The sequence below is a fragment of the Corythoichthys intestinalis genome, chromosome 16 (assembly GCF_030265065.1).
Source record: "Corythoichthys intestinalis isolate RoL2023-P3 chromosome 16, ASM3026506v1, whole genome shotgun sequence".
NCBI classification, from domain to species: domain Eukaryota; kingdom Metazoa; phylum Chordata; class Actinopteri; order Syngnathiformes; family Syngnathidae; genus Corythoichthys; species Corythoichthys intestinalis.
The window spans coordinates 27,575,160-27,588,011 of record NC_080410.1 but is presented as its reverse complement, the minus strand read 5'-3'; the positions used below and the strand labels follow the sequence as shown (position 1 = coordinate 27,588,011).

Genomic DNA, 12,852 nt, shown 5'->3' with positions numbered 1-12,852 from the left:
TTTGGAACACCTTGCATTTTGAACATTAGACTGTTTTAAGATAAATTTAGTTAAAATGGCCGCTTTATGTCCTATCAATTTAAATTTGTCACTGGTAGACATCCAATCCATTTGGACTGCGAGGGTTGACGGCAAAGGAACATTTGCTCATTCGCTGCCTGCCATTCCTGTTCACGTGGATTGGATGTTTATCACCGTAAATTGCTGCCAATGAGGTAATGGTCTCGAGCACAAGTATTTTGTTCATTGTTTTTGCCGTCTCTATACACTAATGTTTGAGGGCCTGTAAAAATATATACTAAATGTTGACAAAAACACGTCACACAGCCAAAATGATTCCACTGGTTGGTTTAGTTTTCCATATTTTTTTTATTCAACTCTGCAGACAAGACAGAACAGAGCTGACCAACTTTACGCGGTCTCCTCCTTGATGAGACGGTCCTTCTTGAGGGGTCCCTGTTTGCATAAAGAAAGAAAGAAAAAAAGTTATCTTCCATCACGTGAACATTTGCATAGTGAAAGTGTTTCCAGAGAGTGAACAGGGAGCGAGCACAAGAGGGGCGCTACTCCCCTGCCTCACTGGAGCTCAATTTAGCACCAGAATGGAACCAGTGTTCCCACGGTGGGGGGAACCAGGTTACGAATAGTGCATCGTACTTGCCAAAAGGAGCAAGAATGAAGCTTACCATGAAGGCCTTCTTCTCCTCCACGGTCTGGAAACGGCCGTGGCCAAACTTGGAGGTGGTGTCGATGAACTTCAGGTCTATCTTCTCCAAAGCACGACGGCTTGTCTGGACCAGAAGAGACTGACGGGCAAAACGAGAAACGATCCGTTTAAAAAATTGGCTTTCAAGTCCATTTTCTCGGTGTAGTTTTCTGCTCACCTTGCGGAGGGTCAGAACTCTCTTCTTGGTTCCGACCACACAACCTTTGACCATGACAAAGTCATTGGTGACTTCGCCGTAGTGGACAAAACCACCCTGTTTGAATGCAGAAATGTTTAATGACATGCTATTCAACAGTTAATAGAATTTAGTGCAGGTTTCCAAAGTTCTTACCAGAGGGTTGATGCTCTTGTTGGACAGATCGTACTCTGTGGAGGCGTTGTTCTTCACCAGCTTGCCGTCCTTCTGGTGGTAACCCTGCCCAATCTTGTAGATCTTGAAAAGCAAAAAAGGCTTGAGCATTCTTGATAAAGCCAAATAAAGATAAGGCGTGTCGTGCCGCCTACCTTCTTGTTGATCTCAGTCCTATGGTGGTAGCCCTTCTGACCGGCACGGGCCACCGAGAAGGCCACACGGGCCGGATGCCAGGCGCCGATGCACGCAACCTTACGCAGGCCACGATGGGTCTTGCGGGGAAGCTTCTTGGTGTGCCAACGGCTTGTCACGCCTGAGCACAAAAGTTGCATCAAAATGACTGCCTAGCAACATGCGACCAACACACAATCAATTTGTCCAACACTGGAGGGATCCTAGAAGAACTAATTTGTCAAGTTATACAACTTATATATAGTCACCTTTGTATCCGTGACCCTTGGTGACCCCAATGACGTCAATCATCTCATCCTGGGTGAAGACATTGGCGACGGGAACTGCCTGCTCCAGCTTCTCGCGGGCCCAGTCCACCTTATCGGCCACGGTACCTCCGTTAAGCTGCACCTCCATCAGGTGGGACTTCTTCTGCTTCAAGGGCAGCAGACGCATCTGCAGCAACACAAGCAAAACCCCACAGGCTAGTGAGCCAGGCGGCCATTTTCAGCGCGCTTCCCACTTCCTCTCGGCAGAGTCTCAGAAGGAAGGCAGCTGGAAGGTTCTCCTCACTGGAATCATCAGGCGCCACGCCTGACGCGGAGTTCCACGCTCTCGTCACCGACGACACGCAAAGCTTGGCTAAAAACACCCAGTTTTTAAACTCACCTGCGTGTGAGCAATGATGCGAATGATCTGGCAGTACTTCTTCATGGCGGCAAAGTCCTTCTCCAATTGCTTTTTGCCTTCCTCATCCTGCCACTTCTTGCTGTACTTGGTGAAGGCCTTCTTTTTGGACTTGTACCTGAGACGACAACACGGTTGGCGACGGGCCCCTCATGACCGCAGAGGGTCAGCGGAAGGGCACGGTGCCGGGATTTCGGCTCATGGCTACGGCTTCTAAGCAGAACTTTCCACCGGCCAGAGGAGCCCGGAAGGGGACCACCGTAAATGTTAGAATCGCTCAGGGAAAACAAATGATCTCCACTGGGCTGCTAACGTCTGCATTGGAGGGAAGTGCTCCCTAAGTTGGCTGCCACTGATGGCAATAGAGTAACCAGAATTGTTATAAAAATGAACAGTTTAACCATTGACCACAGCAACTTTGGTTTATTTCCAATTACAATTATAACTAAGGCAATAGATGTCCAATCCATTATGAAAAGGGGGACGACCAGCAATAGAAAATTATGCAAAAAGTAAAATGTTACTCATGTGGTTGCTCCAAAGTAGTGCTGTGACGATTAACTCGAGTAATTAGCCTAGAACATAACTTTGAATTAAATTTTGCTGCTTCGAGAATTCGTTTAATTAGTGGCGTTATAATGGTTTTGAAAGTATTTGCATTTAGTTTTGATTGATTTGGCTGGAAACACAGCCCTCTAGTGGCAACAGTGAATATGAAATAACTCACCTAACAAATGGCAGAAAACACAAGACTGAAAAAGCAGTTTCTGCTCTTGCACTCCTCTTTAAAAGAAACTGCTGTATTAGTAGCCAAAACAATTGTGTTTAATAGGACAATATGTCTATATGCTGCCATAGCAGATTCATGGCACATTAAGCCCCCAAATTATTTTTAATTTGTCTGTTTTACCCCGAAAACCCGTTTCAGACGTCGCGCAACCGCTTGTGTTTCAACCCAGCCATAAAACGAAGGTAATTAATTATATTATTCAAAATGTCTGACATTTTTAGAATCATTAATTGATGCCTCATATTTCATTTAAAAAAAGACTTTAAAAAATTATTCACTCACATATTTTAAACAAATTATGTCACAATGAAAAAAATGGCGTCGGTAAAAAAAAGTCACGGATATCTACCTCATAACTATCGCTTAATTGTATTTTTTTGTTACTGTCGCATTTTTCCCCAATCTGTTCGACGATAATCAATCCAAACAAAGAAAAATTGAAAAGTTTAAAAGGGAATATACTGTATATGAAAAAGAATCTCGACCACTCCTTGATGTCTGCGATTTCTGCATCGTGACCCTTGTTATATTACCATGTTTCACACATAAAATCCCCCCAAAAATCCAGCTGCGGTCCTTCACATGTCTTTTGACACTCCATGATACATGCTAAACTGAGTTTTACGAACGAAACAAGGTAAGTACGCGATAATATTTCGTTAAAGTCATGGTTTTGCAATTCTGCTCTCAAGTGCTCGCACCTCCAGAGAGGGTTTTGCTGTTTAAAAAACATTTTTTTTAAAAATGCCCTGCTGTTCAAAAATTTTCTTCCCCCAGAAAATTGAGGTTTTAAGCTGTCCAATGATGTATCAAACATGCATAATGGACAATTTTGAAAGTTGGCCAAATTGGGAGTCTCAGAGTGGAACTTCAAGTCACCTCAGTGTTTTCCGCCATGGCTGAATGCAACTGCTCCCTATTAAAGGTTGACATCAAGTTGTGTTTTTGTTTTTGCCAATATATGTTTGCTCATGTATTCGTAATTCAATTTACAATTATTTGGTGTGAGAATCATTTTTGTGTGAATATATTAACTTTTTATCAAGAGCATTGTTAAGAGCAACGTTATCATTTTATAGCATTTAAGCAAGATGACTTTTGGTGTGCAAGTTAGCCATTTGTTCAATTGTACCTCATTTGATTTTTTCTTTAATACAGTTTGAGGCAAAGATCAGGTGTTTTTTTAAATGCATTAATTGTGCTTGTAAAATGAAAGTGCAATTCTTCTTAGTTTGAAGAAATACTGAAGTATTTTGTTTTTGTCCGTTTTGAAAGCGATCTCAGCAAGCATTAAAAAAAAATGTTATTGCAAGTATAAAAACTTGTTTTACAACTCCGAAAGTTTATTGTGCAACACATTAAATGTTCCTAATCCGATTACTCGTATTAACTAATCGATGAGCTAAATAATCGATAGCTGCAGGCCTACTCCCAAGTCAAAAATGCACAAGCCTGGCTGCTCCTAGCCCTCCCAGTCAAAATTGGATTTGGACGTCCATTGCCATCAATAGCCCAAAAACAATATTTAAAATGCCAGCCATCTCAATTCAATAGGATTTGATGTCGATTGCTGTCAATGGCAGCGAACAAGTAGACAGCTGAGAAGCACTGCCAGTCAAGTTTGGTGTAGCAACTCACCAGTTCTTGTAGAAGCGCCGTTTGCACTCGTCGCTGACGTGCTCAGCAAACACAGTCTTGAAGGAGCGCATGCCGCGGGGGGTGGCGACATAGCCCACCACACCAACCACAATCATGGGGGGAGTCTCCACGATGGTGACGGCCTCCACTACTTCTTTCTTGTTCACCTCTGTTTGGGAACGGATACAATTGATTACATCTCAGATAATAACCAAGCAAATCTGCCTTTTAAAACTGTGCTCAGTATTCGACGTTCAGCAAGGGATTTTTGTGCCCATTCTGTCCGCCCGTCGAGGGTCTCATCACAGGCTTTAAAAAGTAATTTCTTGTTGACTCAGTTATAAACTCACTTGATCCAGGTCGGTCCACCTCGCGCACTATGTGTGTCATGCCGGCCTTGTAGCCCAGGAAAGCGGTCAAGTGGACGGGCTTGCTTGGGTCGTCTTTGGGGAAACTCTTGGCCTTACCCCGGTGACGGCGACTCCTCTTGCGGGGCAAAAAGCCCAGGGAGCCGTGGCGCGGAGCCGAAAACTTGCGGTGAGACTAAGAAAAAAGGGGACCAATTTAAGTCCATTCATAGCTGGGAGTGAGCATTAGCGGCTAAGCTACTAGCAGTTCACCACGATGTTAGCTCACGTCACTAGGTTGAGTTGTCAAATTTTAGGCAGTAAACTAAAAAAAGCTTCTTGACTATGACCAAATTCAACATACTAAAAAGGTTACTTAATTATAGTAACGAAATAAAATGTTGAAGTGAGCACAAGCAGCCATTTTGCGCCAGGACGAATCGTGCTTCCTTTCAAAGTACAAACTTATCCATCAGTAAGTTAATTCATCTCAAAGATGATTATTATAAGTAAATTACTCCTCTGTAAAGCTTTGTAAAGGGCGGGAAGAAATGGATGCCTATGATATCACACGGATTGACATTTTTTGTTTGGGCATACACCCTCACTCACCATTTCGTCACCTATCCAAATGAAAGAGGGCCGCTCTTGCATACGCCGACTATTATATTGAAACGCAAGTATCGTGAGACTCTACGCGATTCCGCAGAGCCTCAAGTCCCGCCCCTGGTACCGCCTTCCACATAGATGTATTTACATACAATAGCCACCAAGAGTCGCTGTTTTCACATCTACAAACCAGATTAAAAAAGGTAAGGACAGGCTTTGAACTCGGCTCACTGCTCTTTCATTGGTCCAAATCATGTCACGTGATTTTACGGACGCCATGTTGTCAGCTCAAGTCTCACTTTTCACCTTCATTTAGTGTTCTAAAGTGGCAAAATGGTTTGTTGTGTGGCTGTAGGCTGTTCCACTCGTTTCAAACAAGGTGTGCGGATGCATCGTTTCCCGAGAAACCCAGAAAGACGGCGCTTGTGGGAGATCAAAGTCAAACGAGCGAGCTGGAAAGCTCACAACAATTCTTTTCTCTGTGACGTAAGTACAGGGAGTAGTTCAAAGTGCTACCGTACTAACATGTGGGCGGAGACGAGTTACAACACTTAACTCATTGGCTGCCATTGACGTCGGGAGACGTCCAATCTATTTGAACTGGGAGGGCTCGCTTTGACCTCCCAGTTCAAATGGATTTGATGTCTGCTAGTGACAAACTAATCTGAAAGATGTAATTGGACGTCTATCTCCTTCATTGACACAGATTTTTTTTTTTTTTTAATGGTGATTTTTTTTTCTATTTTCGATTTTTTTCCATCTCGATTTTGCGCATTTGTTAGCCATAGTTTAACCAAATGTAACTTGACACAATAGGTTGCTGCATAGGCCTACTTGTTGAAATGAATTCCTGAAAATGAACTTTTCAGAAACATTTTGACGATTCGCAACGAGAGATGAACCATCCTGAAAGACCATTGAAATGGAACGCCGTGCCCAACATTTTTGCTCACACCAAGCGAGTCATACCAAGACTGGCCAGAAAACCAAGACCCCTGCCTGCTCTTCCCAAATTTTGGAATGAGCTGGACCATCCGTACGCTCATAAGAATCGACCAAATAGTGACACTGCGCGAGTTTCGCTTTCAGGTTAGTATTGGGAATGTTCGGCCTAGGGGTGCAGTATTCACTATTTTCTGGCCAATCACCGATTTTTAAAAAGCCGGACTAGCCGATCTAGATTTTTACAGATCCTGATTTTTTAAAATTAACACCATGCACCTTTAATATTTCAACCAATCTCGTTTTAAAACACTGCACATTACTACAGAACTTTTTTTAACTGCCTATGCTGTAGTTTTCTAAAAAGAACATTTTAAGTGAAAAACTTTTCTTACCAAACTATTAAATTCTTATTTCCTTTACCAAAAATCGAAATGCATTAGTATTTTGCTTTTCTGACTGAATTTACTTATAAAGAAAAGACATGAGTAATGAGGCCATTTGGCAGCTGCAAAACAACTGCCAGACAGTAACTAAATTGCTCACTATGACCATATAGAACAATACAAATTTCTAGTGATAGTGTGATGAAGATTTGTGAGGCATTGAACCACTTGAGCCAAATGGTTCAAGAAAGGGTTTATTTCTTGAAGCTTCATGTGAGCACGGTACCCCCTGCTGGCTAAATGTATGATCACAGTTGTCTCGTAACCACATGAGTGATTCATAGAATTTTTTGTGTGCGAGTCTGTTAGGAAAGAATTAATTTACAAAATATTGTTTGACCTGACCAAAACCTCTATGTATATTAGGGTAGCACGATATTGGGGGGGGGGGGTGACATTGCGACTTTTTGGGGTTTGCGATATATATTGCGATATTAATACTATAGGATTTTCAGCAGAGGCCTACCATGACCACTTTGTACAGGTAGTCCCCGGGTTACGAATGAGTTCCGTTCCTACAGTGGCGACGTAACCCGAATTTCTGCATAAATTGGAATTCACTCCTTAAGTACCCCTACAAAATAACTGTCCAAAAAGTCCAAAGGTATTGTATTTTGTCTAATGATGGAGGATACACTGCCCTCTGGTGGCAGCGTTGGGTCTAGCTGGACTTTATGACTGAAGAGCAGACTCGTCTGACATAGATAAAGGTCAGTTGCGCTCTGGTTTGGCCCACATAAGGTTGTAAATTGTTTCAGCCAATATATGTTCGTTTATGCATTTGTAATTACGTGTAAAGCTACAGTTTGTGGAGTAAAGTGTGAGCGATTTGCAATGAGAATTGTAAAAAAGTTTCGTAGCATTTAAAATAGCGGACTTTTCATTCATTTTCATTCAAAAGTTTTTCCCACACGGGGTAAGTCCTCTTTCTTGCTGGCTCCATCCTATCAGCTACTCCTTCTCTCCTCACTCCTAAACCTTTCACTCTCGAAACTAACTCCAAACTATTCAAACTCTCACCTTATCGCAACTCTTTCAAACACCCACATTTTGAATGTAGCAAGAGGTGTTCATACACTGTAGCGGGCTGCCAAATCGCGGGGCAAAATCTAAAGTTCTCCCTGAAGCAATTACTTGGCAGTTAGTTTTCAGTGATTGAGGAATCGCCCAAAATTTCTTAAATCAGCCGTGATTGGCTAACGATTGATTGGTGCACCTTTAGTTTAGTTGAATGGAAACATTCATTTCATTGAAAATATATTGATCTTTTTCCCCCGAGATGTCAACATGGATGCCATCATACAAATGAAAGGAGCTCCACATGCCATCTGTCCCGCACCTGTCATTCCAATAGATCCTTACAAGCAAATTCACAAACTTGAAACACAAAACCTCCTCTTAAAAAGGAAGCTTCGGCATGAGCAACGCTTAAGGAGATCCATGGCAAATGAGCGCACGGTCATGCAGAAGAAAATGATGACTGTTTTCAACAATAACCAGATTGAGAATATGAGCAAGTCATCGCGGTCCTTCAAGTGGTCCAGAGATTCGTACAGAAAAGCCTTAAAGCTCAGAAACGCGTGTGGAAAAACTGGTTACCAAGAACTTTTACGCCAAAGTTACCCACTGCCTTCTCTTCGTTCTCTGCGACGGAAGGAAGTCGTGGCTTTAGGAGTGGAAATTTTACAGGAGACGATGGCAACATCCGCTAATGACAATCAAAGACATTCGGAGGAGACGTCTGTCAATACTGCAAATGTTACTCCACCTGAAACACAAACCCTTGTCTACATCGTCTCCTAACTCATTCATTGCCATTGACGGCAATAGACATCCAATGCATCTGGTAGCTCTTCTTGCCACACCAAATTAAAAAAAAATAATAGTAATTTTCTTTTTGAATGTTTTGTACATTATACATATATGGCGGAAAACACTCATGTGGCTTGGAAGTTCCGCTCTGAGACCGCCAATTTGGCCAAATTTCAAAATTGTCCTATATGCATGTGTGATACATCATTGGAAAGCTTAAAGTGCATGTGACACTAAAAAGCATGTTTATTTCATAATACACGCGGTATTTTATGCCCCGGAATGATATGGACCGCTTGGATGTGTGTGGAAGCGATCGCTATATTTATTTAGTTTTTTTAATCCCGCGCCATGAAAATGAGTGACTTCCGGCTTCGGTCTTGCATTGAGGAGGCGGGCGCTGTGACGTGTACGGTAGAAGACGTCCTCTTCACTATACAGTGTACTGTTGTGTATGAGGACGAAGGATTCAGCTGATTTTCTCGGATTAATACGTTTATTTTTCGCATCACACCAGCAGAACGGCTGCAGAAAAATCATTCTGTATGAGGGAGAGGCGTAAGCGACTTTTTGGAGTTTCAAAAGGTTCCCATTCACCGTGGATATTTACTGTGGGACCATTGGACTTACGAGGAAGTGAGTAAACATCTTGTTTTGTATTATGTCAAATACGAATACAGCTATTACAAAGTAAACACTACAAACTTCCTTTAAATAAAGGACTACTTACGTTTGATCATTGATTGGCATGTAAAAAGCTCTCCTCATGCTCATTAGCAGCACGTTAGCTGCACAACAACTCCAGCCACCCTCCTCCGGGGAACGAACTGTAAATTGCTCTCCGCCGGGCGGTTTGCCGATCCGCGAAGACAATCGACAACCGGGTCGTCATGTCAAATAATCCAGGCTAGTTATGTGTGATTTTCCGCTTTGAAGACTTTGAAACATCACTCGGTTCGAGTTAGCATGTCGGCTAGCTGTCACGCCTTCTGGTTTGTTTACATTTCCGAAGCCGGGGAAGGGAAATGACATATGTCCGATTTAGGTGTCATAAAATATCGTTCAGGAGGTGCGACAGTAAAGGTGAAGTCGACAGTTTTGACCATTATGGAGTAATTTTGCCATGTCGTCCTGAATAAATGCATTTTTATTATTTCATATTCCATTCAGCACAAGACTGTTATTTGTCATGACCATGCCATTTATTTAGCAATTGGGGAAAATACTTGGATAAAAAGAATATCCTGTAAAAATATTGAAGTAAAGAGACAGAAACAATGACATTTTGCCGCTCTCTTCGTCGCGTTTTCCTCGTTGTGAATAGTTCCCCCTCGACGGGCTGACTGGTCCTTCTCAAGCCATTTATATAGCTGTTGGGGAAAAATACTTGGATAAAAAGGATATCCTGTAAAAATATTGGAGTAGAGAGACTGAAACAATGACATTTTGCGGCTCTCTTCGTCGCGTTTTCCTCGTTCTGAATAATTCCCCCTCAATGGGCTGAATAGTAAAACCGATGAGCCCAGTCTACCGCTGACGTCATCCACCTGTTGGGGACGCTAAAGCCCTATAATGGTAGGCGTGGCTAACCGGCAGATTAAAAGACTAATTTCTCGTTATCTGCGCTTTGCTAAATTGTTGTATATAGTCGAATAGTCTCAAAATATGATTCTAATTTACATAATAATGCTATTTAAGACTTTTTTTCTCGTGTCGTATGCTCTTTAAAATCTTTTTTTTGGGGGGGGGTGAATTTTTGAACAGGAGGGCATTTTTTTGACACCTTAAAAGTAGGTTAAATCAGGTGAGTGAAAAATACATTTTTTAGACATTTAAAATTTTCTGTTTCTCATTTTAAAAAAAGGTTTTGGACACTAATCCCGCTACATAATAAATAACGAACACTTCAAGATGATCCCCCCCCCCCCTTTGTCTACTCAAGTCTTTAATAATCAATATGCATGCTCTAAGACGTGGGTGAATGTACGATGATAAAGGAAATTGGTGTGAGTAAATGTAGAGTTATTTTAACCCTGTCACTGTGTTTTATTTAGTAAATAAACATGGCTGAACAGGGAGTTAGCTGTATAGTTAATATCTTTACTGTATAGTTTTTGATTTGGCTTGATTAATATGTGCAAAGAAAAAAATATTCCAGGGGAATTTTGGGGGTTAAATTCCTATACCATAATTTTTTCATTTTTGCAGTGGGCTTTTGAAATTTTTTTTTCAATTATGATTAAAAAATGTGAGGTACTGAGAATGAAAGGCTCCATATGCATAAAGGGAACATATGTGAGTACATGACACTATTTATTGTATTTAGCCTTGAAGCCTAGGACCTAGGCTTTATGATTTAGGCATCTAATGTACGCAATACATCGATATCATCCCATAATAAGCAATCCAAACGGCAGCAAGGGTCAAAAAGATAATGGACAGCACGCTAGTCAGTTAGCCTGCTGTGTCCATAATTCTCGCGCTAGCGTTCGACTGCAATGTATGTGTTTTTGTGGCTTTCAAGTAACTTGAGGTGAGAGCATGAGAGAACATAAATCAAGACACCATGATTTTAACGACATATCGTGTACTAAGCTAGTTTCAATCCAAAAACTGTGTAGCATGTATCACCGAGTGTCAATACACAGCTGTGAATGGCCACAGCCGGACTTTGTGGGGTTTTTATGGGTATAACCTGGTAATATAACAAGGGTCGCGATGCAGAATTCACAGACAACAAGAAGTGGTCGAGATTTTGTTTTTCAAATACTTACATTTTAAACATCCCCCCCCCCCCAATTTTTCTTTGTTTGAAGTAATTACAGTGAACTCCATAATTATTGGATTTATGTGTTTTTTAGCTTCTAATTTTTTTTTTCTAGATAATATGGGACCTTAATGGAAAAAAGAAAAATCCAACCTTCAATTTATTCAGTGGGGGAAAAATCCCACATAAAGAAATAATTATTTGACATCAAATGATGTGTGTCACAATTATTAGCGCCCCTGGTGTTAATACTTTGTACAACCCCCTTTTGCCAACAAAATAGCACCTAATCTTCTCCTATAATGTTTCACAAGATGGGAAAAGACCGAAAGAGGGATCTTCAGCCATTCCTCTTTGCAGAATCTCTCAATCATCCAGAGACCTGGGTCCTCTCCTCTGTACTCTCCTCTTCAGCTCACCCCACAGGTTTTCAATGGGGTTGAGGTCTGGGGACTGAGATGGCCATGGGAGGAGCTTGATTTTGTGTCTGGTGAACCATTTCTGTGTAGATTTGGCCATATGTTTAGGGTCATTGTCTTGCTGAAAGACCCAGTGACGACCGATCTTCAGCTTTCGGGCAGAGGGCAACAGATTTTGATTAAAAGTGTCCTGGTATTTCAAAGCATTCATGATGCCATGCACCCTAACAAGGTTCCCAGGGCCTTTGGAAGCGAAACAGCCCCAAAGCATCACTGACCCACCCACATACTTCACAGTGGGTATGAGGTGCTGTCTACACGCCAACAAGCTGTTTGGGAGGCATGCACGGAGAAAACCTTTCCTCACTCACAATCATAAACGCAAACGTCTGGAGTTCGCCAAGCAGTATTGGGGCTTCAACTGGGACCGTGTGCTTTGGTCAAATGAGACCAAGATTGAGCTTTTTGGCAACAAACACTCTAAGTGGGTCTGGCGTGCCACGAAAGATGCGCATGCTGAAAAGCACCTCACACCCAGGTCCCATATTATTTAGAAGAAAAAAAAAAATTAGAAGCTAAAAAACACTATTATAAATTCAATAATTATGAAGGGCACTGTATGTATATGTGTGTGTATATATATATATATATATATATATACACACACACACACAGTTGTGGTCAAAAGTTTACATACACTTGTGAAGAACAACGTCATGGCTCTCTTGAGTTTCCAGTTATTTCTACAACTCTGATTTTTCTCCGATTGAGTGATTGGAACAGATACTTCTTTGTCACAAAAAACATTCATGAGGTTTGGTTCTTTTATGACTTTATTATGGGTTAACAGAAAAAGTGATCAAATCTGCTGGGTCAAAAATATACATACAGCAACACGAATTAGCAATTTCTTGGGAGTGATTATTGACTTGAACAATCATTGACTTGAACAAGTCAGGAAGTCACTTGGAGCCATTTCAAAGCAGCTGCAGGTCCCAAGAGCAACAGTGCAAACAATTGTTTGTAAGTATAAAGTGAATGGCACTGTTTTGTCACTGCCACGATCAGGAAGAAAACGCAAGCTATCACCTGCTGCTGAGAGAAAATTGGTCAGGAGGGTGAAGATTCAACCGAGAATCACCCAA

General features: G+C 41.6%; 2 protein-coding genes and 2 non-coding genes across 5 annotated transcripts; 1 reads left to right on the top strand and 3 right to left on the bottom strand.

Moving 5' to 3' along the window:
- Positions 1 to 349: 349 nt before the first annotated feature.
- rpl3 (ribosomal protein L3) lies at positions 350 to 5,469 on the bottom strand. The gene is made up of 10 exons (XM_057817664.1): positions 5,325 to 5,469; positions 4,716 to 4,908; positions 4,366 to 4,534; positions 1,920 to 2,055; positions 1,520 to 1,706; positions 1,232 to 1,392; positions 1,059 to 1,160; positions 885 to 980; positions 687 to 806; positions 350 to 456 (listed from the first exon to the last, which is right to left on the bottom strand). The coding sequence occupies exons 1-10, from the start codon at positions 5,364 to 5,366 to the stop codon at positions 412 to 414; spliced, it is 1,251 nt and encodes a 416-aa protein (XP_057673647.1). The 5' UTR covers positions 5,367 to 5,469; the 3' UTR covers positions 350 to 411.
- Positions 520 to 652, bottom strand: LOC130904993 (small nucleolar RNA SNORA54). The gene has a single exon (XR_009060996.1). It is a non-coding gene; the product is annotated as a small nucleolar RNA SNORA54 (small nucleolar RNA).
- On the bottom strand, positions 1,784 to 1,880 carry LOC130904997 (small nucleolar RNA U83B). The gene has a single exon (XR_009061000.1). It is a non-coding gene; the product is annotated as a small nucleolar RNA U83B (small nucleolar RNA).
- On the top strand, positions 5,398 to 10,685 carry LOC130904720 (THAP domain-containing protein 1-like). Of its 2 annotated transcripts, XM_057817667.1 has the most exons (4): positions 5,398 to 5,524; positions 5,677 to 5,807; positions 6,191 to 6,410; positions 7,989 to 10,685. In XM_057817667.1, the coding sequence occupies exons 2-4, from the start codon at positions 5,709 to 5,711 to the stop codon at positions 8,510 to 8,512; spliced, it is 843 nt and encodes a 280-aa protein (XP_057673650.1). In that variant the 5' UTR covers positions 5,398 to 5,524; positions 5,677 to 5,708; the 3' UTR covers positions 8,513 to 10,685. The 2 variants fall into 2 exon arrangements, with proteins under 2 accessions (XP_057673650.1, XP_057673648.1); XM_057817665.1 differs by lacking the exon at positions 5,398 to 5,524 and having other exon boundaries at positions 5,572 to 5,807.
- The last annotated feature ends 2,167 nt before the right edge of the window (positions 10,686 to 12,852 follow it).